We start from the raw sequence: 27,237 nt of genomic DNA on the forward strand, positions 1-27,237 counted from the left end.
GTCACACAAGAGGCTCTGTGTGATCTGCTGCTTACTTCATCCTCTCCTCGCACTAACTCCCTCCTCACCCTTGACACTCTGCAGCACAGAACTTCTTTCAGTGGAGTGACTCAGACGCCCCTTCCCACCATGGGCCCTTGGAGCTCCTGGTCTCTCTGCCTGGCTGCTCGTCTGTTCTCTATGGCTTATTAACTCTACTGTTCTTCAGACCTTAGCTCAATCACCACTTCAGGGAAGCCATCACCAACTGCTTCCTCGGGACAAAGCCCCTATTACAGGACCTCAGCACTGTGGTCCTTTGCTTTGAAGCACTCGTCACAGTTGCATTTTTTTTTTTGAGGGTCTCGCTCTGTTGCCCAGGCTGGAGTGTGGTGGCTCCATTAGAGCTCACGGCAGCCTTGAACTCCTGCGCTCAAGCGATCCTCCTGCCTCAGCCTCCCAGAGTGCTGGGATTACAGGCTTGAGCCACTGTGCTCAGCGTATAGTTTGAATTTTATGTGTGTGTGTGTGTGTGTGTGTGTGTGTGTGTGTGTGTATGAGTATATGGTTATTTGATTAACATCTGTTTTCTCCAATGTACCATAAACTCAGTGAAGACAGGTCTATGTCTGAATTTGCTAATTTTTATATCCCAATACTGGCAGAATTCCTAACATGTAGAAGGACTAACTAAATATCCATTGAATAATAAATAACACCACTGTTCATAAAGTTTTCTTAAGAGAAATGTTGTTTTCAAGAACATATCCAGGCTGGGTGCGGTGGCTCACGCCTGCAATCCTAGCACTCTGGGAGGCCGCAGAGGGTGGCTTGCTCGAGGTCAGGAGTTCGAAACCAGCCTGAGCAAGAGTGAGACCCAGTCTCTACTATAAATAGAAAGAAATTAATTGGTCAACTAATATATCTAGAAAAAATTAGCCGGGCATGGTGGCGCATGCCTGTAGTCCCAGCTACTTAGGAGGCTGAGGCAGCAGGATTGCTTAAGCCCAGGAGTTTGAGGTTGCTGTGAGCTAGGCTGACTCAGTCTAGCTTGGGCAACAAAGCCTGTTTATCCATTCATCAGAAGGACAGTTGGGTTTCCAGTTTTGGTGACTGCACATAGTCATGAACAGGAGTTTGTGTGGATGTGACTTTTCAGTTCTCTTGAGTAAACGCTTGGGAGTGGGACAGCTACTCCCCAGAGTGGCTGTACCATTTTTGCATCTCGCCAGCAGTGATGGAGAGTTCTAGCTCTGCATCCTTGCTAGGACTGGCCATTGCTTATTGTTACTTGTTTGTTTAACTTTGGTCACTCCAACTGGGTGGACCATGACACCCAGGGAAGGGTGGAGGAGGAAGAAGCAAAGGAGACGGAGCAACAGGATACCTGCTTCACAACGGAAAACCAGTTGTGTGTGTTGGGAGAGGGTGGAATTGGAGGTGTGTGGTGCATTTCCCAGACTCCTCTCCCCTCCTCTGGGGAATCTCTCCAACTGAGGGTTAGCAGCTTTTTAAAGAGAAGATTGGATGCACTGGGAAGTCTTCCTGGTCTGTGGTCCTATGGGTAGAGCAAGTACTGGGAGGGGCTAGAAGCAAAGTTTACCTTCAGCACTTTTATTTTAGGAGTAGCTTTTCTTTGTGGTGAAATCATGGCTCTGGAAAGCCAGAGAGGCATACAGTTGTCCCAAAGAGGAAATATCTAAAGCAAAACTCAAGGCTTCCCTTCCAGGTTGTCTACTGGAGTGGAAACAGAGATTCTGGGAGGACAGAGATAAAGACTGCAGACCTAGGCCGGGCGCTGTGGCTCACGCCTGTAATCCTAGCTCTTGGGAGGCCGAGGCGGGCGGATTGCTCAAGGTCAGGAGTTCAAAACCAGCCTGAGCAAGAGCGAGACCCCGTCTCTACTATAAACAGAAAGAAATTAATTGGCCAACTGATATATATATATATAAAAAATTAGCCGGGCATAGTGGCACATGCCTGTAGTCCCAGCTACTCGGGAGGCTGAGGCAGAAGGATCACTCGAGCCCAGGAGTTTGAGGTTGCTGTGAGCTAGGCTGACGCCACGGCACTCACTCTAGCCTGGACAACAAAGTGAGACTCTGTCTCAAAAAAAAAAAAAAAAAAAAAGACTGCAGACCTGCCCGAGTGCCCTGCTTTGTACCCATGGGAACTGGGGCGCCATGGGTGGGTGCAGGAAGGTGAAGGTGCTTCAAGTGCACTTATGTAAGGAGGAGCACCAATCAGTCCTTAAGAAATTTCTAGGATCACTATCAGATTATGAATATCCTTGCTGGGCATTTAGGACACTTAAAAGCTGAAGACTTTTGAAATTAGTGCATTTATAAGCTAATTATGAATAATGGAAAGAAACTGTTCTCTGGGCTGAGTCGTGCCATGCAATCTAATAAAGTATCTGCATGCTTCATCTTCTATGCAGATGAGGCCTGCTTGACCTGCGCTCACATTCATTTGCTATGATGAATCAGCATGAATCCTGGGACACCAGAGAGTACTTTCGGTCTCTGCCACTATTTAAAGGAAAGGCCTGAATGAGGGAATCAGCCTTTGTTTAATTGTTCAAACTGTTCCATGTTTAAATAAAACAAAACAATTAAAATCACTAAAAGTAGAGATTTGCCTCAGGGCATCTTCTAAGAACTTGTTGACCACACATCTGTATAATTAGATTAAAATGAGACAGCAATTATGATTAATAGCTCAATGTGCTCCTGAAACTGTCCCTATGCCTAATACCCACGGTTCTGCAGTGTCACAGAGTCCCACAGCTGCACATCAGAGATACCTGCGCCCCCTCCATCGTCCTCCCCACCCTCCTCCTACTGACATAAATTTCAACAAAAAATAAGCCTGTCTCTCCAGGTATCTTCAAGTTTCAAATTCTGATTTCAAATTAATTATGTCTATATATGCAATTCAAATATAGATAATGAGCATGGTCCAATTCTTCCTAGACAAAATTTGAGAGTGAAATGGACAAAAATAGAGAACAGGTAAAATTTGCATTCTGATACGAGGAAGAAGAGATAGACTGGTTAGAAATGAGATAGATTATGGAAGGCAAAGAAAACAAAAATAGTTTTCTAGCAGGTAAATCCTTCCCTAGCTTCAAGTAGAGCAAGGTTTCTGAAGGCTTCTAGATCCCGAATCCTGGAATGGTTTGCCTTTAAGAACATTATAATGCTGATGTTTTTCCAATGAATTTTTTTTCTAAAAGACCAATCCCAAGGTTTATAGTCTGTGTTTGATGTTTGCCATACACAAACTAAAATGTCTTGATTAGCAGAGTTTATTCAATACTGAACAAGTACCTAATCAATTCTAAATAATGAAGGAATGCATTTCCAAACCAAATCAGGATGCTTGATCAGTCTGCTAGCACAGTTTTATTCTGTAGTCAGCATATTAACCAAGACGTGCATTGTCTCCACAATAATTTCAAAAAGTGAGTACTTAATTCCCTTTTTTATTGGAATCCATCTATGTCAGGGGTCCCCAACTTATGGTGAGTTGTATAATTATTTCATTATATATTACAATGAAATAATAATAAAGTGCACAATAAATGTAATGCACTTGAATCATCCCGAAACCATCTTCTTGTCCCCCCCCCCCTTCCTGCATGGAAAAATTGTCTTCCGTGAAAATGGTCCCTGGTGCCAAAAAGGTTGGGGACCACTGATCTATGTAATAAAATAAGTAGCTTAAGAAGAGGGAAGAAGGAGATCTTCTTACCTGGATCCCTTTCAATTTGGACTGCCAATCTTGTGTTGGAATTATCCACTCGCCTTGTACTAAAAGAGGCCACAAAAGGGTAAAAGGTCATGATTAGATCCCTGCAAGTGACAGAGTTGGTTTACCAGCAGCCTGAGTAGGAAATGCAGAGGAGGTAGAGCTCATAGATTAAGGCGATTGCTCCAATTTAACAATATTGCAGGAAGAGAGGAGTCTCATGACAAGAAAGGGAGGGAAAAGTACAAGAAATATGTGGAGGGGAGAGATGAGTAGTTCTCTGATTTGGGGAGAATGACCTTGTATCTTAATCAATCTTCAGCACCAGATCCACAAAGTAAAAGCAAACATTTGAACTTCCAATAGAATGCCATGCACTTTCAGAACTCAGGAAAAGTGCACACAGGTACGTTTTCAAATTGATTCCCCAAAATTGTGGTGAGCAGTCAACATCTCCACCACCTGCTTTCTAAAGTTGGGTATAATCTTATAGATCTTTCTTAGGTTGAACCATTAAGAATTAAAACAGCTCTTACAAATTTAGGAGAATACAGATTGTCTGCAGCCATGCTAACCAGCGGCCACCAGAAACAGTTTTGAACCAATTCAATCATAACTCACCTGTTTTTGTAAGGCAGGTGGTCCATGACAACCCCTGGCTTCTGAGAGTCAACTGGGGAGGAACAGGCCCGCTGCAAACTTCTAAGGGGCAACCACACCCATCAGCGACCACCTCTCCAAGTAACCGCCTACACAGACGCTGTCAACCCATGATGCCTCTAACACTTCAGCAGTCCTTTAATCCACACATCCTCAAAACCCTTTATAGGGCAACACTCTTCCCTGCTCAGAGACTGTGCCTGACCTGCTTTTAATTTCAGCTATTGAGTGGTGGTCTCATCCCCCCTTTGAAGGATGAAATATGAAATCAATGTCAAGCCTAAGAAACTGATGATGGTCAACTGTGCACGTCTTGCAAAAATGCCTTCATATGGTTAAATCTGAGCTATTAGCCACCAAGAAAGGGCTTTCACTAGAAATATAACAGCACTGAACATAGGGGTTTACGTAAAGATTTGGATATAACGAAGGTCCCACTCACATCTGTGAAAAGGTTGGTCTTGAACACACCTGGGCCTTGCCTTTGCTATCCCTCTACCCTTTGCTTTCTACACTTCAACCACGTTGGCCTTTTTCCACCTCTTCATCATGCCCTTTTCCTGCCACTCCTCTGTCCCCTGTATTCTTTGCAACTGTTGTTCCCTCTACCCGGGGCACTAGCGTTCCATGCCCACTCATTTCTCGTTGACTCGCTCATGCTTCAAGTCTGCTCAGGCATTGCATTCTCAGGGAGGCTTCCCGCCCCTCGCCGTGGGTGAGATCCCTTTGGCACACGCTCTTTCCACACCGTACCTTTCCTTTGGAGAGCCTGTCACGGCTGATAGTAAAAATGATGAGGATGGCTAACATGTACGTAGCATTTGCTTGTGTCATGCACCCGCTCTAAGTAGGTGACACGTATTAACTCATTATATCCTCACAACCACCCTCTGAGGTGGGTACTATTATTATACCCATTCTCACAGAGGAACAGAGAGATTAAGTAAAGGACTGAAGGTCACAGATTTAACAGGTGGTGGAGCCAGAATCGGACCCAGGTAGGCCGACTCTGACGCCTGTACCCCAGACCACATCCTGCATCTCTCTGTGCGGTTACCTGATCACACCTGCCTCTCACACCACACGCCAAGTGAGAGTAAGCGTTTTGCTCACAACTGGCATCTGGTACTCACTCAATAAAATATTTGTAGAATAAATGAATGAAGGAATAGTCAAAGATAAGGCTCCTTCTGAAGTTTTTGCTCTCACGATATCTGCTAAGAAGAAAGGAGACTAGCGGCCACCTGCTGTTGCACATTTGGCTACGTTTAAACAAGATTGTTGACATACTCAGTATGATTTAATAAAGGACAAACACTTGTCAGAAATGGTGCTTAAGAAGACATCTCAGAATGCAGACTTCTTCTGTGAATCTGTCTCTCAGGAATCCAAAACAGATAAAAAGATTATTTGGGTGGAAATGTAATTTGAATAAATGAAAAGGTTTGTCTTCAGAATAAAAGGTATTATTTTTTTTCCCCTTTTATGTCTCAGACATTTGAGAACTATCTAGGCAAGACCTTGTTTGAGTTTTGTGGGATAGATTCTCTGGATGGGTTAGAGAGAAGGAATATTCTGTTACATTGCAGAAAAGCTGTTAACCCCAGCTCGCTGTTCTATTAATACACTATGGCTTCAGTTTTCGTTCTAAATACCCCCATAGAAGCTTTGAAAAATAAAAGATCCCAAGGTGGCAGAAAATAAAGCAAACAACAAAATTCTTTCTAATGAAGGCTGAAATCCCATATCTGCATAGTTAGTCCCTAAATGGAATTTTAATTTCACCTTAAGACCTAGGACAAATGGAATTTTCATCAGCAGAATAAACATTTTTTAAAAGGAGGAAGGAGCCAAAAGAAAGTCATTTAGCAAACTCCTCAGGGAATTAAAACACCTTCTAAAACTATGTTCACTGGAAAGCTATCTTTGCAAAAGGCTATAGAATGAAGAGTGCTAAATTCTGATGAGCAATCACCAAGTTAAACTGCCCTGTACCCCAGGGCCTCTGGCTCTCCACCAACTCTTTAACAAGGTAGACCGTCAGCCATACTGGGTAATTTGAGTTTTCTCCAGTGCTTTCTTCCAGTAAATTTCGTGCTTACCTCTCAAAGGTGCTAATTAGCTCAGTAATTGGATTTCTGCCTTAACTGTCCTATTGCATGAACATCAACTGCTGCTCAAAGGGAAAGCAGGGAATTATATCTCACTCCCTAATCTCAGTGGGAGCCCTCAATGCTGGTACGTGTTAGGCGTGCATCTGCATGTATACTCTTCTTAGCACTTGCCCAAAGTCACTTGGGCAAAAAACTGTCCTGAGCCCGACAGGCCAAGAGTCACATACCAGGACCAGGTCTCTCCAGAGAAGCTGACTTACTGCAAAGCACCTCTCCTTTAGGTTAATATGGAATGCAGATAGCCAAGCTGGCTTCCTTCCTTCAAATGTGGCCTTCCCACCCCCTGATCTGTCTCTCCAGGTCAAGCACTTTTCTCTTTCACATGGTTCATCTGAGCAACTTAAATAATTGAACAGTCATTTTCTTTAATGATACTGTTTCAAATTTCCTTTCGCCAGCACACACAGACTATTTATGGTAGAAGTTGTATCATTTTCTGATGGGAAAATATGGCTGGCTGGAGTGAGACGTTTGGTAGGGGTCTGTTCACATGGCAAATCCAGGATGGAATTGATAATGGACTGCAAGTCTACTCATGGGAAAGACAACTTTAAAGAAATCTGGACAATGAGAAGGCAGCCCTTTACAATGATTATATAAAAGGTACATCTGGGTTTGTTTCCACCTTTCGTTGTTGCTGCCACTAGCAGACCTGTTAGTTCTTACAAAATCAGGGGTGCTCTGCTGGCTGCTGTGTCATCATGCAGCTGAGAATGATTTGGCGTGACAGACATTTCCTGAGGACATGCTGCTGTACAGCTGTTAGGGTGGGCACTGCCCAAGGCCACACCATTTAGGTGACCTCCAGCCCTGCTTGGCCTGGGTTTTGACTTTTCTTATATCTGCCCTTCAAAACCACAAAGCACAGCTCAAGTTGGCTGTTTCTTTTTCCAGGTTGACAGACGGTCTTGGGGTAGGAATGGCTGTGAATGTTAGGTGCTTTCCTTCTCCTGGATTTTGGTCTGAATTCTTTAGTACCTTAAAGGCTCTGAGAAATCAACAATTCTGAGTTTTAAGAAAGTTGTTGGGGCTGGGCACAGTGGCTCAAGCCTGTATTCGCAGAACCTTGGAAGGTTGAGGTAGGAGGATCTCCTGAGGCCGGGAGTTGGAGACCAACCTGGGCAAAAGTGAGACCCCATCTCTACCAAAAACAAAAAATAAAAAAATTAGCTGGGTGTGGATTACATTTCCTACCACTACTGTGTTTCTGGTTTTTTTAGTCAGATTTCCTTTTTTTCTTTATGAATTTTTCTATGTGATTTAATGCACTGATATTTATAGCTTATATGTTCATTGTGATTTTGTCTTTAGCTTTATAAAATGCTTTGCCCCAAATTCATCTGTGTTTAATATCAAACCACAATAGCAGCTTTAATTTGTTTGCATTTTCCTAATACTTTCACTCATTCTTTTATTTTTAGTTCTTCCACATCACCATATTTAAGATGTGTCTTTTAATTTGGTGTCCACACAGATGTATTTGGTCATATTCTGTCTTCATAGTTTGTGTCGTTATGCTTTCTAATTTTATTGTTTCTTTGATTTTTTTTTTTTTTGAGACAGAGTCTCACTTTGTTGCCCAGGCTAGAGTGAGTGCCGTGGTGTCAGCCTAGCTCACAGCAACCTCAAACTCCTGGCCTCAAGCGATCCTCCTGCCTCAGCTTCCTGAGTAGCTGGGACTACAGGCATGCGCCACCATGCCCGGCTAATTTTTTTTCTAGATATATTAGTTGGCCAATCAGTTTCTTTCTATTTATAGTAGAGACGGGGCCTCGCTCTCGCTCAGGCTAGTTTCGAACTCCTGACCTGGACCAATCCACCTTCCCTGGCCTCCCAGAGAGCTAGGATTACAGGTATGAGCCATTGCGCCCGGCCTATTTCTTTGATTTTTAAACACATTATACTGGAATCCAATTATAAAATCATAAAGACGATACTACAGAATCACAAATCATAAGAGCAATCACAAATCATAAGAAGAACTTTGTGCCAACACATTTAAAAACTTAAATGACATAGGTGGTTTTCTTTACAAGCTTAACTTACTAAAAGTAACTCCAGAAGAAAAAGAAAAGCAGAATAGACCTGTAATTATTAAGAAATACATGGAGAGAGAATAGGGGGAGAGGAAGGAAAGGGAAAATGAACTAACTATATTGGGAAACAGCAGCACAATTGCATACATTACTTCATTGTTGCTATTTAGAAATCTTCCACTGGTCATGCTGTTATTACTCAGCATGTATTTTTTCTGTTGTTTCTGAATGCCTTGAAGATCTTTTCTTTGTTGTTGATCTTTTCTTTGTTAGTGCTTTGAAACTTCGCTGATTTATGAAGGAATGTGGATTTATTTTTGTTTGTTATGGTCATGACTTATTAGATTCCTGAATCTGAGAATTCATGTCTTTCATCAATTTTGAAAAATTTATGTTATTTTCTCTTAAAATTGTGCTTCTTCCTATTTGTTCTATGCCTTCTTCCAGGAACTTCTAGACTTCCAGTTGAAGTCTCGTATTTTATCTTCCAAATCTCTTAACCTCTCTGGAATATTTCCCATCTCTTTGTCTTTCTCTGCTGTATTCTAGGCAATATTAGATTGCTTTCTAGTTTAGCTGTGTTTAATACACTATTTAACTTGTCTGTTATACTATCCATTTTAATTACTATATGTATTTATTTTTATAAACTGTTCAGATTCATTATTTTTTATAGCATTATGGTTTTATTTCATTTTATGTGACTTTTCATTCTAAATATATGTATAATTTGTTTGTTTACTAGTCTTTAGTTTTGAAAGGTCTAAATCTCCTGTTTATTTTGTTTGCTGGCTCTTGTTTATGGTGAGTATTTTTCTCCTGTGTTTTATAGTACTGGATTGAGAGCTCTTTCCCAGTGGGTGTTTTACTGTGGGATTAGTTGAAGATACGTCCTTTGAGAATGATTTACATTTGCTTCATCAGTTGCTCGAGGGGTATTATACACCAGGACCATTTTTATGTTAATTTCTTATGATAATTTCTCATGGGTAGTGTAATTCTGGACTCCAAATCCACATGTGACAGGCTTAGCATTGCCCATTCTCAGTGGAGACGGTCCCCATTCTGCTCTCTGGGGGACCAGTGGAGCTTCCTTGTCCCTCCCTTGTGTTGGACTTTCTACTCCATCACTGAGGAGAAAGACCTTCAGGGTTTCAGCGTTATGTGGAAGTCTCAGTTCAAACTTTCTGCTTCTGCAGAAGTAAGGCCTCTTCGCCTAGCCTGGCATGGGCCCACCTCCCATCCCATTCTTCCCAGGCAGTGATGATGGGTTTTGCTGTTTTCTGCTCCCTCTTTGTTTCCAGCCCTTGGGAATTTTCTAATGCTCTTGCTATGCTCACACATGGATTTAGAAGAAATTTTGCTATCTATAATTTTTTGGTACTTTTAGCAGGTGTAAAAGTTGTGAGGTTCTCTAATATGCTACATATTTAGAACAAAAAAAAAACTTATTCTAAACTAGATTTTCATAGAGGAAAGAAACATACTTCAGTTATACAATGTTTAAAAGTAATGCATTTTTAAATTAAAAAACTAAATTCAATTACATTTTCTTCACCTTACACTTATAAAGCTTGCCAAGTTTTATACTACTCTCTGCACAAGGATCCTATCATGACTGAGTTGGAATCAAACTTTTTGCCCTCTATTTACATTCCCTCGGCTCTTTTCTGGTCCTCTCTCTTCTCCTACAGAGACACCATAAAACACACTCAGTAGCCACATTGTCCTCAGCCTACCTCAAGGTAAAGTTTTTAGGATTCTGTGTAAACATACATGTGTGCTCACAGGCAGCCATATGGGCCCAATGAGGCAAGTCTCTTAGCTCCTAATGTTATGTTTTCTTCTGGAAAGATGGAATTGATGTACTTTCCCTTATTCTTCCACTTGGTACAACTAAAACCTTGGATTTTAGATATAATAAAAACACCTTCTAGGCCGGGCGGGGTGGCTCACGCCTGTAATCCTAGCACTCTGGGAGGCCGAGGCGGGCGGATTGCTCATGGTCAGGAGTTCGAAACCAGCCTGAGCAAGAGTGAGACCCCGTCTCTACTATAAATAGAAAGAAAATTAATTGGCCAACTAATATATATAGAAAAAAAGTTAGCTGGGCATAGTGGCGCATGCCTGTAGTCCCAGCTACTTGGGAGGCCGAGGCAGCAAGATTGCTTGAATCCAGGAGTTTGAGGTTGCTGTGAGCCAGGCTGATGCCACGGCACTCACTCTAGCCTGGGCAACAAAGTGAGACTCTGTCTCAAAAAAAAACAAACAAAAAAAAACCACCTTCTGAAAGGTAAAGAGAAGATGACATACCATCTAGGGATCACGGGATCCAAGGAAAAAACAATGTTGTAAGTTCAGTTCCTTTGTTTTTCTTTTTGTCTCATATATCCCAGAAACACCAACAGGACCAAAAGGAAAAATAAAAGCCTCAACTAAACCCTGCTCTTTTTAGTCTAGGAGGCAGGAAAGGGACAGTCTACCAAGAAAGAAAACTGGTAAACAATAACCTCTCTATAACAGCCAAACACCCCAGAAAAAACTGTGATCCCATGCCTACCCACACCAGCAAAGTCTGAGTGGGGAACCTAGAGTTCTTCCCTTGCCAGGCAGTAAAAAGGTGCCCCTTCACCTCCTGCTGCGATGGTATTAGAAGAGACTTAGTAAGGACAGACTTAGTAAAAAGTTCATAGTTTCATCCCTCTACCAAGTAATAACAAGGAACTTTACCCTGCATTCTCAGGAGTCAGTAGAGGGTAACCAGGGAACCCAGACTTCAACCCCATCTGGAAGTAACAAAGCATCAGCCCCCTTTCTCCTGCCAGAGTGGTGTCAGAAAAGCAAGCTGACATAAAAGTGTAAATCGTATCTAGAGTCTTATAATATAATATCCAAAATGTTCAGAATTCAATAGAAAATGACTTATCACAATAAGAAACAAGAAGATCTCAAAATGAACAACAAAAAAAAGATGATACATGCCAACATTTAGAAAACAATGACAAAGATTTTAAATTGGCCATTAACAAAAACATTTCAATGAGCAATTAAGATTGCTAGAAATAAATGAAAAAAAATTGAGTCTCAGCAAATAAATAAATAAAGGAAAAAAAGAAAAGAAAAGAAAGCCTCAGCAAAGGAGTAGAAGATATAAAGAAGAACCAAATAGAAATTGTATAAGTGGAACATACAATAAACAAAGTTTGAAAACTCAATGGAAGGGGTCAATGACAGAATGAAGGGGATAGAAAAAAAAAATCACCGAAATGGAAGACAGAATAATATATTTTTGTTCACAATCTGAACAAAAGAGAAAACAGATTGAAGAAAAAATTAGCAGACTCTCTGAGACCTGTGGTACTAGAATAAAAGATCGAACATCAAAGTCCCATAAGGGGAGGAGAAATTGGAGATAAACTCAAACAAATTCACACCAAGACACTTTATAATCAAACTTCTAAAACCTAAAGACAAAGAAAAACTCTTGAAAGCAAGCAAGAGGGAAACAATATCTTACCCACAGAGGAAAAAATTTGAATGACTGTAGATTTCTTATTAGAAACTGTGGAAGGGAGGAAGAAATGTCACAACTTATTTTTTTTTTTTTTTAGTGCTGAAAGATTTGTCAACCCAGAATCCTATATCCACTGCAAATATTCTTCTGGAATGAAGAAGAAACCAAGGCATTCTCAAATGAAGGAAAACTAAGAAAATTTGTCAACAGGAGATCTACCCTAAATAATAGGTAAAGGAAGTTCTGTAAAGAGAAAAGACATAATAAAAAAATAAATCCTGGAACATCAGTAAAGAAGAAAGAACATGATAAGCAAAAATACAGATAAATACAATAGCTATCCCTTCTTGTCATGAACCTTCTAAATTATGTTTGATGGCTGAGGCAAAAATTATATACATTCATACATTGGAACTACTCAGTGATCTAACTGAACAAACTATTGATGCACACAACAACCTGGATGAATCGCCACTGAATTATGTTGAACAAAAACAGAAACAATGGTGATATAGCACATCTTATATTTTCCTGGTTAGAGCTGGAACCCATACTACTAAGTGAAGTATCCCCAAAATGGAAAAACAAGCACCACATATACTCACCAGCAAACTGGTATTAACTGAGCAGCACCTAAGTGGACACATAGGTACTGCAGTGATAGGGTATTGGGCAGGGGGGAGGGGGGAGGGGGGTGGGTATATACATACATAATGAGAGAGATGTGCACCATCTGGGGGATGGTCATGCTGGAGACTCAGACTTGTGGGGGGAGGGGGAGGGAAAGGGCATTTATTGAAACCTTAAATTCTATACCCCCATAATATGCCAAAAAAATCTATTTTCTACTTTGAAATTTAAGAAGTACCATATAAAGGCATAATTGTATACACCAAAAAGTCTTATAAAAGCTCACTGTCTTTATGCCAACAAAGAAGAATTATAATGAAAAAAAAAAAACAGTCAATCTCAAAAGGTTAAATACCGTATGGTTCCATTTATATAACATTCTTCCAATGACAAAATTATGGAGATGGACAACAGATTAGAGGTTGACAGGAATTTAGAAGGGTGTGGGGGCAGGAAGAAAGTGAGTGTGCCTATAAATGGCCAACGGGATAAATTTCCATCTTTGTGGTGATGGAAATGTTCTGTACCATGAACATATCAACATCAATATCTAGGCTGTGATAGTTTTGCAAAATGTTACCATTGGGGGAAACTAGTAAAGGGTATGTGGGCTCTGTCTGTATTATTTATTTCAACTGCATGTGAATCTACAGTTAGCTAAGAGAAGGTTTAATTTAGAAAAACTTTGCATAGCTAACAGCAGGCCTGCATTTATTTACTACAGCGCATGCACATGCAATTCTTAGCTCTGATTCTACACTTGCTTACACCCAAATTAGGATTGCTTCTCCCATTTCAACCAAAAAATCCAAGACTATCCAACATTTTAAATACAGGATACAAAGTCTGACTACTCATTGACTGGAAGTCATAAATATTTAGATAGTGAAAAGTATTTCTTCTTTTTCAGCAAATGCAACTAATAAAAATAGTAATAAAAAAAAAGATCCAAGCTGCATGTGGTTGGGCAAAAAGTGAGCCAAACGGGGAACTGAATAAATGGAGAGGCAGAGGACAACAGCTGACACATAAGGATGAAATTATCAGGGTGCTGCTGAGTTTCCCCCTCAAGTTCAATTTGATTGATTTAAGATTTTTGATTTCTGGTTGTTCTGGTAAAAACAGGTCCAGTGTCACTTATTTGAGTGCTTCATTTAGAGTTGTGGGTGAAACTTCCGGTGGGGGTGAAAACACATTTATTTTATTCAGTAGTTGCCTATGGTGTTACACAGAATTTGGACCACAATGAAGCAGGCTTTTGGTATGTATTTCCCCACACAGCAAAAAAAAACAGGAATCCCTGGCCAGGGAACTGCAGTAATTTGTGCAGCGACACACTCCGCTGTGATGAGTTAACTCAGGGCCTTCAGTTTTCAGGGCCACTTGTCTCAGAAGAAGCAGCAACTTGAGAAGACACATTGTCTGAATGTAATGCCCATTATACTGGGTACAGTTCTGTAGCTAAAGAATGTGGCATTTAATAAGATCTCACCAGCAATATTTTGCACTAAGAGGGACTTCACATTTCCTTTGCTATTTCTTCAACTCCCAAAGCGTAACGCTGTACTTTGCTCATGTTAAGTCTTAAAATCTTTTGCAAAATCATATCTAACTAAAATTATACTATACTCCTCATTCTACAATCACCTTGAGGCCTCTTGTCAAATCACTCACACTTTGACTAAACTTATAAATGAAGGAATGTATTATATGCAAATTTGGCATTTCATGTTTGCAAAATAATTCAGCCTGGAAACATTATATAATAGCAACTATAAGGTGGGGAAGGCAAGAATAAACCTGCAAATTTAAGTCAACAAATATGATTTCTACCTTTCAGATCCAATGTATACTACTTGGGTGATGGGTACACTGAAAGCCCTGACTTTACCAATGTACAATTCAATTTATCTGTGCATCAAAAAAATCACTTGCACCCCTTAAATCTACTGAAATTAAAAAAATGATTTTTGTTTTTAACTTGGTTTATGATGTATTAAATTATTTGAGAGGTGTTAAGGAGAGAATCGCCTCATTTTTCTGATCCCTAGCTTTCTGAATGTATAAAATGGCAAATAAACATAGCACAGGGCTTTTGGTAGGAAATTACAACACAGAGCCTCATCTGTGACTGCCGACTGCAAAACTAAACAAAGTGGTCGCTTTAGCCTTGTCACAGGCCAGTTACCCAAGGGAAGGGTGAGCGACAGAGTGAATAGAAAATAGTGTTGATGTTGCTGCATCAGTGCATCTGGGCATAGATTTTCTTTTAGGGGGAAAAAAGGAATAGTATTTTTTATTCTGACAATGTTTTACATTGGTTTTTAAATTTTATTTTTCCAATACTAAAATACGTTGTGTCAAATCTTGGCTCTGGGAGCACAGGAACAAAAGTCAACAGAAAATTAGTTCATTGATTTCTCCCAGCCATCCTCCACCCTCACCAGCTTTTTCCAAAATAGGTGCTTTGAAAATGGTGAAAAAACGTCCTCAGAAGGCTTCCCCAGTGGCTTCTGTTTATCAATGATAACTTTGGAAAGTGAGTGTTCTGTCATTCTGGACTGCTCTTAAAATTAAGCTTTCTAAAAACTTCATTTTCTACCCAAACAATTTTCTTTGATGTCCACTGACAACTTTCTTTCCTTCCTTTCCCCCAAACTTCAATGTATACCTCTCTCACAAAGTCTTTCCTGAATACAGGAAAATAAGATACAACTATGCAACCTCTAAAACAAGTAACATTAATTTTAAAAAGCAACCTACTAAAGATATTGCAAAATGTAAAATGGATAGAAGACATAAAATTACCCTTATTTTTATAGGGCAATTTTTTATAATTCTCATGTATGTGATTATTTTTACATGACTGGTCATTTTTCATTTAAAAAAAAAAATCACAAAGAGGAGCATCTGTCTACTTAACTGAGTTTGCAGAAAGAGCCGAAGCACAGCAATCTGCACGTGCAAGAGCATTACAAACCCTATGGAGTGGGGACGATGACAGAATGTTTCCAAAGAGACGAGAAAAACAAAAAGAGGATGGCTTCCTACGCTCACATTATATATTAATTCCACTAATGAGTCAAGACTGCTGTGTACCAAGAAGCAGTAACTAGTATATCTAAAGCCTGGGCAAGGTCTTTGCTTTCAATAAAGTAGGATTAAAGTCAGTCTTGGAAATACGCTCAGAGTAACAAGATTAAACAAGCCCCACATGATTTCCAAAATCCTATGGAATGAGGTTTAACACAGAGCCTCAAATACAAAAGTCCCTCGGTACCCAAAGTGGTCTTCTGTTAATAAGGCGGAGAATGAGGACACACCACGGCGTGGCCTGTAACACTCACTTTGAATATCAGCCAATCTCAGGGTTTTAATTAGAAGTGCTCAGTGGTCTTGGCCTTGGGGAGTGAACCCTCACTGTCCAGATGCCCCGAGTCTGCCTGAGAAATCTCCCGCATCGCACAGGTTTGAGCTACGTAGAGAAAGGGTTTAAGACAATGTAGATTTAAAAACTGCGTATGTCCTGCCTTCCTTTGTTCAGAATAAATCAGGCCCATCTCCAACACGTTCCTAAGAGCTGCAAAAGCTGAGGACTCTCCTCCACTCGTTTGCTGCGATGATTCAGAACAGGGCTCTGCCCTCCTGCTGTACGAGACCCACACTCCCTGCAACCATCCATCAACCCGAATCAGTCACAAAGCCTTGCTTCTGGGTGACCTTGAGGAGTCAGCAGCCCCAGACAGCTGGGAAGCAGCTGGGAACGTCTGACTCCTTCCTGCCGTCGCGGCCTGCTTCACTACTCTGCACTTTTCAAATACTGTAACGCTCAGCAGAATGTAACAGGACCCTCGGTAAAATTATGCACCACAGCACAATGTATAATAAGCTTAAACCAGTGCTATTTGAGAAATTCAACACGCTGGAGTTCCTCAAAAGCGTCATCTTTCTGGAATAGATCTGCATAATAGCTCATCTCCACACCTCAAGTGTCAAACCTCATGCATGAGAGTTTTCTCATCCGTCAGCAAAACAGTGGGATGGGGCCAAGCTCATCGTTGAGCTTCTCAGAAGCAACAGCACTCACACACAGACCTGCGATTCCAGCTGATGGAATTTGAGGCAGGGAAGTGAAGAGGAACGACTGGCCTAAGTCACAGGGCATGTCAGCAACGGAGCTGGCCCTGGAGGTACAACATGGCACTTTCTCTGGCCTTCTAGACTACTTAGGTCCACAGAATTATGGTGATGAAGGTCTATCTTTGTGCCTAACTCCCTAAAAGTAAAAGGTATGAGAGAAGGATCCCTTTGATAAAAGCCATCCCTTGCTTTTACTAGAAGTCTTTTGATTTTAAGTGACAGAAAATGCAATTCAAAATGCTTTAAGCAAAATTCAAAATTCAGTGGCTTATGAAGCCAAAAAGGTTCTTTGGAGCCCAGGTGGACTCAGGGGCTAGCGTGGTGTCAACTGGATCACTCTCTGTGCCCTTCGCCCTTGCCTTTGTCTGCATTTGCTGCATTTTCAGGTCAGTTCTCGCTTCATGCTGCCAAAAGGGCTGCCAGCAGCATTAGGCTTGCATCCCACACCACTGGGTCCAGTGGGAAAGAGGAGATTCTCCTTCCCTGCAGGTCTCCCAGCCTTCAAAGTCCAGGACTCCTTCTGGCTGAGCAGAAAGAACAGACCTCTGGACACTGGGATCCACACCTTTGCTTTGCTTTTGGTCTATGGCTTTGGCCCTGTTGGCCAGTCTCACTGCTTGCCTTATTTTTTGCTTACCTGCGGCCTAACGTGTCTTCCCAGAGTGAAAAGAAATATGAGGCATGCACAGAATTGCTGTCAGTCGCCTCACAGACTCGGCCTGTACACACCGAGACACTTGGCTGGGGTTTACTGACATTAGACTCGTGAGCTCCTTTTGGGCTCTTCAAGACTGAAGTCTGTCTAGACACCCCCATGTCATCATATGTAACTAAGAATTTTTCTTGCTGGTTTCCCCTTCTACTTCTTTTGGAAATTTCAAGACTTGGTCTAGATTCCTACCTGGGCCCTGCCTATCAATCCTGGGACTCATTGTTTCTGCAAACATGGTCCTGCGGTGGTGAATCCTCAAACGAATCTCTTTCATCAGTACACACGCGTGCGTGCACAAACACACACACACACACACGCATCCTTGTCTTAGTCGCTTCAGGCTTCTATAATGACTACACCATAGACTGGGTGGGCGTGGCTTATACACAACATGCATGTATTGCTCACAGCTCTGGAGGCTGGGAGTCTGAGATCAAGGAGCCAGCGTGCTCAGGCTTGGGTGAGGGCCTCTTCCAGGCTGCAGACTGCCAACTTCTCATTGTGTCCTCACTCTGAGGAAAAACGGCTAGACAGCTCTCTAAGGTCCCTTTTATAAGGGCACTGATCCCATTCATGAGGGCTCCACCCTCAGGACATTTTCACACTCCAAAGGCCCCACCTCCTAATCCTATCATCTTAGTGGGTTAGCATTTCAGTGTATGAATCTGGGGAGGAGACAAACATTCATTCCATTGCAATCTTCAAGGCAACTTTCATGCATTTTTACATTGCTCAAAATTCACATTTCTAGATGCATCCAGACAACTCTGAGTCCCTTTTGGGGAGGAGGATTCCCAAAGACCTCTCATTAGCTTCCAGTTAAACCAAGAGCATATTTTGATCCCTTTCACAGACATGGGAAGTTATTTAACACCCTAGAAAATCAAGGGCAAGAGATGGCCTCAAATAGGAATCACACATTTAAAAAGAAAATTGTATCTGAATTAATTAGCTCGACTGCCTTTCTGGGCCTGAGACTGTAGCCAGGACCTCAGAGGGTCACTCGTTTTCCAGGAGTGTCGCCGAGGCTTCATTCCTGTTCTCACACCTCCCTGCTTGGGGTCTGACGCTGCTGAGAACCAGGCCAGGCACACAGAGAAGCATCAGGAAGCCCCACTTCGGAACAAGAAAAGACAAACTTGCGAGCGAGGACTCACTCAGACCTTGCAAAGTGGCCCTCACCACGGTCTCCTGCAGCCTGAAGATGGGGACTCCATGCTTCTGAGCTCTAAGCCTTCGGTGGTCCAGTCACCACAACATCACGAGCCTGAAAGCTCGGCCTGGTGACTGTAAGGAGAGTCTTGGGAAGTCGTCGTGTTGGTTCTGACTTGTCCAAGCACCCTGAGCGAGTGGCCTCGGGGCTCTGGGCTGGGACCGTCTTCCCTTCCAGACAGGCACCCTGGCCACATAGGCCCCTTGTGACTTGTGATGCCACCGCCTTTTCAACGCTGTTGTGGACAAACACTTTAACTGTGTCTCTGACTCTGTGTGTGTGTGTGTGCGGGGGTGGGTGCATGTGTGGCATTTGAGAGGTTTCAGGACATAATGGAAGGTGTGCGGGGCTTGGAATAAGAACAGACCTGGGTTAATATCCTGGCTCAGACGCTCACTTGTTCTGTGACCTTGAGCAAGTTATTTAACTTCCCTGAGTTCCCTTCTTCTGATCTGTCAAATGAGAAAAATGAAACTCTGCTCCCAGAGTGGGCGTAAGGACTAGAATGAATATATTAGAGAAGACGAGCAGGTGTTCAGTAAATACAAAAAGATGAGTGTCGTTATTGCTACTGCTGCTTTGCTGCTGCTACCTTTATTATTATCATTAATAATAATAGATCCAGGGCCTAACATACTCCTCAGTGTGGGTCTGAAAGCTCTGACAGACTTAAGATGCCTGATAAAGGAGTTGCATGACATTTATCTCAGCAGTAACTAAAACCAGGGCATCAAACAAATACAAATGCGTTGAATCCTTTGCCCGGGTGTAGCTAGGCACCTGTGAACATACCCAGATAAATTATGGGGTAACTTAACTGCATGTCAAAATATGTAAACCCCCTCCCTGCATAACTTTAAAGAGAGGGCAAATTTTAATTGTAGGGCTGCATTTTAATATTCATCCATAAATCATAATAAGCTGCCTGCTTTGTACTAAAGACAAAAAATGCCTGTTGAGAAGCTAAATGCTTTGTACAACGATTTTACAAACCACCCTTAAAATAGCTTAGTAGGTGGAAAACATCGAGCAAAATCCATTTTGAAAAAAGTAAAAAAGTGTGAAAGTTGAGAACTTCTTTCTTTGACTATCCTAACCAAGCCAGGCATCCCTGGCTCCATCCTGTTCACCAACATTAACACAGCCTGAATCATAGGTTGAGACCTAGGTGGGGACAGGTAGTCCCATCTGCAGCCAAGGTGAGGAGGCTGGAGAGATGAGGAATGACGTGGTGGAAACCAAGCTCCCTGGGCTGGAATGCTGACTTAAAACCAATACGATGAGAGTTGAGAGGGAAATGTACATTCCTTATTTTCAGTAAATCTCACACACACACACACACACACACACACACACACACACACACACACACACACACATAAGATTGGGATGGTAAAGACTTGGCTCAGCAAAGTCTGCAAAATAATTGAGACTTTTTAGATTTTAAAAGATGTGAATGAGAGTAGAACATTTGGTTTGTGGAAGTAACAGGTCCTTCTACTGAGAACCGATTAGACAACATCTGGAGCAGGTAATAAAGTCGGGGCCAAGGGTGGGAGGGTTGGGAACAACCTGGTAAACATCTGAATGAGGGCGACTAGGATTCCCAAGGACTGGACCGTGGGAATCTGTGCCTTCACACAGGGAGCAGTGAGGACTGTGGAGCCTGAAAAGGGGGACGGCAGAGGAAGGAGAGCTGCCTGCGGACCGGTCACGACTGGCAGGTGTAGGAAGCAGCCTCCTGCGCTAGGTTGCTCCAGGATCTGCGGGTGTATCCGGGTGGTTGTGGCATGCAGGTGACAACACAAGGAGCAGATTCAGGACAGCGAAGAGCCCAGAGCTGTAAGAGATGGTGCTCGCAAGGGCTGCTCAGTGAGGCACAAGGACTGCTCCACCAGGAGGGAGGAGAGGCGTAATGACGCCCTTTCCTGGACAGTGCAGGGGGGACATGGCAATTCCTAGGAGTCCGTGCTGCCCCCATGTCTATGTCACCAACCCAAGAAAGGGCTAGGAAATATCACAGCGAGATTCACGAGAGCTCACCAAGACTAGTTGAAATATTTAGATCATATATTTTGCTCTTGGATAAATCACAAAACAGTGGCACTCAGAGAGCCTATCATTCCACTAGGGCAGCTGCAGTGCTCGAAGAACAGAACTGGGGCTCTGTGCCCGGCAGAAATAAATATGGGGCCTGAAGGGAAAACTAATATCTATGGGACATCTCACAGATGGGACACGATCTACATGCGTGTCATTCACTGGTTGATAACGATTGCATTCTGCCATTTCAGACAGGACCTTAAGGAGGTTGCAAGTATATCTAAAATACGTCTGGTCACAACTGAATTAAAAGTTGAATGAGAAAAGATACAAGTATAGGGAAGGAGAACAAAATGAGGCCAGAAATGTGTGTGTTACACATAGAAATGACTTGCACATTCGCCACAGTGAACCACATCTCATTCGGCATTTCTGACTTCTGGAAGGCACAGAGAAATCATCTTCCCATTTTACAGATGAGTGAACTGAGGCGCACAGACTAAATCGTTCCCCAAACACCTTACCAAGCAGATAAGCTGGGATTTAATCATAGTTTGACCACAAAGCTTGTGCTTTCTTATGTTCTGCCACTGCCTCAGGGAGAGCTGAGGATTGAGTAGAGCCGATCATCTTCTTGCTGGCCAGGGCACGTCCAAAGACACAGCACACAGACCATTTGCACAGCGTGATTCCTACTGTTAAAGGCCGGCAAGGTACACTCACATAGATGGTGCTTAACATACATTTATTGTAGAGGGTAATCCCAGAACAGCGGATGTAATATTTTAAAATCAATCTAGAGAGTATCCTAGAAGTGTAATAACCACGAAAGCTGTATTTTCCTTTTGGCTAGCTCTTTTATGTCTCTATGAATTTCACATTTTTTTTAGAAGATTTCTGACACATCCAAACAAAACAACTGCTAACAGGAGTTTTCATTCTTTCAGGATGCTGAAAATAGTCAACTCCTTTAGGACAAAGATGTTTGCTAAGATAACCAGACACGTGTGCCATATACTTTCTGACTTAAACGTTTGTTTCATGTTAACGACAACGTCGGGTTATTCAGCGAATGTTTATATACGGAGAGAAGGTTGGTAAGTCATAATATCAGAATGTGTTTCTAAAGCTTTCTAAAACCCTCTGACACAGGGGATGTATTAATATAAACCCAAGGCACTGTTATTACAGTGCATTTGCTGTTGTTGCCTGGAATTTAAATGGACACGCTAGGCAGAGCTCATCAAGGCGGACTTTAAAGACCTTATTTGGCGAGACCACTTCAGTTGAGTAGCAAACTTTCTAGCTCCAGCAAACGCAGACCCAGATTGAGATTATTTTTCCCTCTGACATAATATTGTTGGGCTTCCTTCATTTAAGAAATATTTATAGAACATGTACTCTGTGCAGGGCCCCACAGAGTCACAAAGGTGAAAAATAAATAGTTCAGAATTGAAGGCGCATATAGTCCACACCAGTCCTGGGTAGCATCTACTGATGGCCATAGTAACAAATTTATATTTCAAAGGTGACTGCTACAATACCTCTCATCCCACAAGTTCTTCTTGAACCTTACCACTTACCCATAAAGAGGTAGAGTATAATTCCCCTCCCTTTGAATCTGGGTCAGTATGTGACTTGCTCACAGACAACAGAATGAGACAGAATGGATGCTGGAGAACTTCGGAGGCTAGGTCAGGAAAAGCAAGGTAACTTGCACTTTACTCACTAGGACATATGCTGGAATCCTGAAGCCGCCATACTCCGAGGAAGCCCAAACCATCACTAAAACTACAGGCCACAAGGAGAGGTTCTGAGACTACCTGAAAAGGGAGAGAGATGTCCAGCCAGCTGTTCCAGTTCTCTGCTGTTTCCATCCCAGCCACCATCTGACCGCAACTGCATCAGAGACTCCAAATCACAGCCTCTCAGCCCAGCCCTTCCCACATTCCTGAGCCACAGAATCCAGGAGATATAATAGCTTGTTGTTTTAAGGCACTACGGTTTGTGAGATTTGTTATTCGGTAATAGGTAACCAGAACATAAAGATAAATTGTTGTAGGAATTTAGGGAAAGGAAGAAAATTTCTAAATGGGGTGATCAGGGCACCTTCCTGGCCGAGTTGTCTTTGACATTGGGCTTTGCCAGGCAGGTGTGGATGGGAAATGGCAAGGTAGAGCAAGCGAAGGTCATTCTGTGTGAAGGGCACAGTCCGAGGAAAGGCTGGGAATGAAAAATCCACAGTATGTGAGGTACAGAAAAGTGTTACGGGAGACGGGCTGAACAGTGAGCGTAAGAAGAAGGGTCTATGTCTCTGCTGCCCAACATGGTAGCCTCTCATCACAGGCAGCTGTTTACATTTTAATTAATTAAAAGTGAATAGAGCCGGGCGCGGTGGCTCATGCCTGTAATCCTAGCTCTTGGGAGGCCGAGGCGGGCGGATTGCTCAAGGTCAGGAGTTCAAAACCAGCCTGAGCAAGAGCGAGACCCCGTCTCTACTATAAATAGAAAGAAATTAATTGGCCAACTGATATATATATAAAAATTAGCCGGGCATGGTGGCGCATGCCTGTAGTCCCAGCTACTCGGGAGGCTGAGGCAGAAGGATCGCTCGAGCCCAGGAGTTTGAGGTTGCTGTGAGCTAGGCTGACGCCACGGCACTCACTCTAGCCTGGGCAACAAAGCGAGACTCTGTCTCAAAAAAAAAAAAAAAAAAAAAAGTGAATAGAGTTCCAAATTCAGTTCATCAAGTCAGACGAGGCACATGTCAAGTGCCATGGGGGCTGGTGGCCGCCACGCTGGACAGCACACGTGGCCACTTGGGGCAGCACGGACAGAGCACTGCCCCCACTCAGAGCTTCTTACCGGACAGCGCTGGTCTAGGTGGCATTTCTCCTTGTTCCTGAGCCACCAATCAGGCACTATAGGCTTTTGAGGGGAAGAGTGACATGTGAGAGCTGTTTTAGGACAGCCACACAGGGCTGTGCATGGGTAGAAAGCAGCCAGCGGTCAGTCAGGAGGCTGGGGTACCAGGGGAGGCAGGGAACACACCGGTCACCTGCCTCAGTGAAGCAGAGAATCAGGGAACAGGAAGTCTGCAGGTCTCGGGACAGGCCAGCTGCAGGGAAAACAGAGCAGCCATAGTTCCCAGGTAGCTGGTGATTTACTTATCATCCCCTTAGAGTGTTAAAATGGTTTCCTTAGAGCGAAGGCAGGGCTCACTGGAGACCTGCAAACACCAAAGTCAGCATTAAAAGACCTGAAATAAAAACCAGGGGACTGGAAAGTAAGAGAGCAGGGGTGAAAACGGACAAGAGGCCCAGGAGAGGGGACTGCAGGCACACCCCACCGACATACACCCCCCAGGCTGGTGGTGGCAGTTCACTGTGGCAAAGACCCTCACTAAAGCTCTGGAGGAGAGTGTCTTTTCAGCCAACCCTTTGAAAGTAGTGGAACAACTAGTAAAAATTAAACAGAATTAATTACACTAACCGAGTGCTCCTTTGTATCAGACTGAAAAGAACAGGTAATTGGAACAGCAACAGATAAACTCTCCAGAAAGAACCCTAGAAATCATTAGTGTTTGAAATAAAAAAAAAACCCAAAATAGTTTAAAATAGACAGAATGAGCTTTCCAGAGTGTTTGCAAGGATCCAGATGAGATTTCCTGCCTATTTCCTTTCCTGGTACCCACCACTCTGCTGTCCTGAATTTCATCCACTGATCTATTAAGCAGACGGCCCACGGGATTCTGTGTTCTGATGCCTCCACAAAAGGCAATGACAGACCTTCAGCAGCCTGGGTTTAGCACCAAGAACTCTTTTCCCCAAAGGAACTGAAAGATTTCTTCTGCTTGGCTCCTTCAGAGAGACTGAGTAAAGGGCGAACATCCTTGTACATAGCCGGAGACCCTGAATCCAACCAATGAAGAGGTCAACCAAAGGCAAACAACACCCCCCACACGCACAACATAGTGCTAAATCGTGTTCTTTATTGATGAAAAGTATGGAATGCAACAGAATAGGTTCTTTGCGAGACTGAATAAAGAAACATAACTCCTGTTCTAAAAGCCTGTATGTTTAAGCAAGCCACACTAACTGACAATTCATATGTAAATGTACCACCCTAAAAGGATGGCTGACTTTTGGAGTGTGATGGCAAATAACAAACACATAACTCTGTGCACGTATCCGGACGCCCCTCCACACAATCTCTGCACAGGGCATCTCCATTCCCATTTCTACTGCAGATGCTTAAAATCCTTCCTGACTCGACTGGGATGTGTTTTGCTCAGATCAAACTGTCCCATGCCAGAAAGACTGATTCCCTATCTGAGAATAGGAGATAAAGAGGAACCTTTTGTACTGAGGACTGAGTTTAAAATATCATGCACTTTCCCTCCCTGCATAGGTAAAAGCACGAGAGAATGCCATCCTCTTATTTACAAGTATTTGCACTGTCCAGAAGAGTGACTTTGAGAGCTGCAAAAGGGTCTCCCTCAATTTCTTTCTGCTGAAAACCATTACAGATGAGCCAACACTGGCAGTTTACTTTCATTCTTTGCCTCTGTAAATATGCATATCTCTTTGAACGAATGCAAAAGAGCAGCCTTGTGTATGTGTATATTTCAAGACAAATTACTTTTATTGCAAAAACAATCAACCTCTCTTAAGAGATGAGAAATCTTCCAGGAACGCAAGGGACCTCCTTCCAGCCCCCCTGGTGTCCCAGCACTGGCTGTATCTAGTTTGGTTAGTTTTCCCTGGGGCACCTCTGTATGAGATTGCTGCAAAAAGATACCTCCGGTCATGGTAAGCACCTGCTCACATGGGTCGAGGTGGGACAGGGACTTCTCTGCAGAGCAGTCAGAGAATCATCATGTTAGCTCAGGCTCACGTGGCCCTGTTCTATGAGCTTTATGAATAGTAACTTGTTTTCTCCTCACAACAAGTCTATGAAGTAGGTCCTGTTATTTCAGCCCCAATTTATAAATGAGGAAAGAAAGGCTGAGGTCATTGGTGTTAAGTGGTAGAGGTGGGGCGTGAATCCAGGCAGGCAAGAGTTCAAGGCTGTGTTCTACCCACTACACCATCCTCCCTGTATCAGAAGGCTGTGCATTTTATAAACCATCTCACAGAGAAACAGGAAACCACAGATCTCCTAGCTTAATGTCAGCCTCTGTGAGACATAAAATAGCACGTTGCAAAGTGCCAGAGCTCTGCGACCTACAAACACAATCTAGAGAAGGGACTAGGGCTCGGCTGTAGTGGCACAGGCACGGCTGGTAAAACAGGGCAGAGCTGATGTGGATCGGAAGTGTCACCCCACACACAGAGTGGCCGAGGGACTCTGCTCACTGAAGACGGCCAGGCTCACATGCTGTCCTTCCTCCTCCAGGTGTTCTCAAGTCCTTCGCCAATGACAAATCATTAAGAGGTCTTTAAAGTTACTTAGTGAACCATGTCTTCTCACTTCCCCTTAAAAATTACGCCCCCATTCCATCAGTGTTTGCTTGAGGAAATTTATAGCTGGTCTAAACAGCCTAGAAAAAGTGAAGAAATCATCTTCTACCAGTTTAATGGCACTCAGAAAAATCAGTGTTGTCTTTTGCATAGAGCTGTGATGAGTGGACACTTGTATGGAACTGCATTGTAGAAGGCTCACAGAAGGGATTCTACAGAGAGGAAAAACATGTGCCACCCAGGGGCCATCTCAGCACATCTAATGACATGAACAATGGCTTGTTAAGCAACCTTTCCTAGGTCAACTGCTAAGATCTAGGAGCGATAATTCACTTTCCCTTCACAACTGGTGAAACCTGCACTAGCATCCGATTGCCAGTTTGCAGCCAGTCATGTTCTTTCCAGAGCCCTGAAGCCTTGGAGCTGGGTCAATGCACTGAGGAAGTCATTAAGGGAGACAGGCTTGGCCCGGCCCCACGGCCAGGGGAAGCCTGAGCCAGGGACCTTTGAACAGAGGAAGGAAAAGGAGGCTTCCAAAGTGCAAATCTGAGCAAAGCAAGTAAGCATTGATTTTAGGATCTTACTTGTAGTTTTTCTCCCAGAATTTCACCGGCCGGACGTATGATGTAATGAAAATGACACTCCCAAGAAATGGGCTCAATGGAGTAGAAAAGATTGACGTGGCAATTGTCTGGAAGAAAAGCATGGCTGAATCTGAGAATGTTGAGTTAAGGCAAAAAAAAATTCATTACTATATTTTTAAGATATTATTTCAGATTTTGACTAGCTTTCATTAAAGCCATTTTCTTCACCAAAGAAAGAATAAAGGACATGCACTTAATATCTCTAGAGATTTAGAAACATAAAGCTTTCAGTAGTGCCCTGCTAGGTCTCATTTCACCACCATGTAAACCAAATAAA

At 42.8% G+C, this 27,237-nt stretch overlaps 1 protein-coding gene across 3 annotated transcripts in view; it reads right to left on the reverse strand.

Annotated features, from left to right (window-relative positions):
• Nucleotides 1-27,237, reverse strand: part of PCNX2 (pecanex 2) — a 264,024-nt gene that overhangs the window by 58,623 nt on the left and 178,164 nt on the right. For all 3 annotated transcript variants that reach the window (XM_075995467.1, XM_012738242.3, XM_012738240.3), the window contains exons 23-24: nt 26,901-27,030; nt 3,736-3,794 (exon numbers count right to left, since the gene is read on the reverse strand). In XM_075995467.1, the coding sequence (XP_075851582.1) occupies nt 3,736-3,794; nt 26,901-27,030 (189 nt within the window). The remainder of the gene's footprint in view (nt 1-3,735; nt 3,795-26,900; nt 27,031-27,237) is intronic.

The sequence above is a fragment of the Microcebus murinus genome, chromosome 19 (genome assembly GCF_040939455.1).
Source record: "Microcebus murinus isolate Inina chromosome 19, M.murinus_Inina_mat1.0, whole genome shotgun sequence".
Taxonomy (NCBI): domain Eukaryota; kingdom Metazoa; phylum Chordata; class Mammalia; order Primates; family Cheirogaleidae; genus Microcebus; species Microcebus murinus.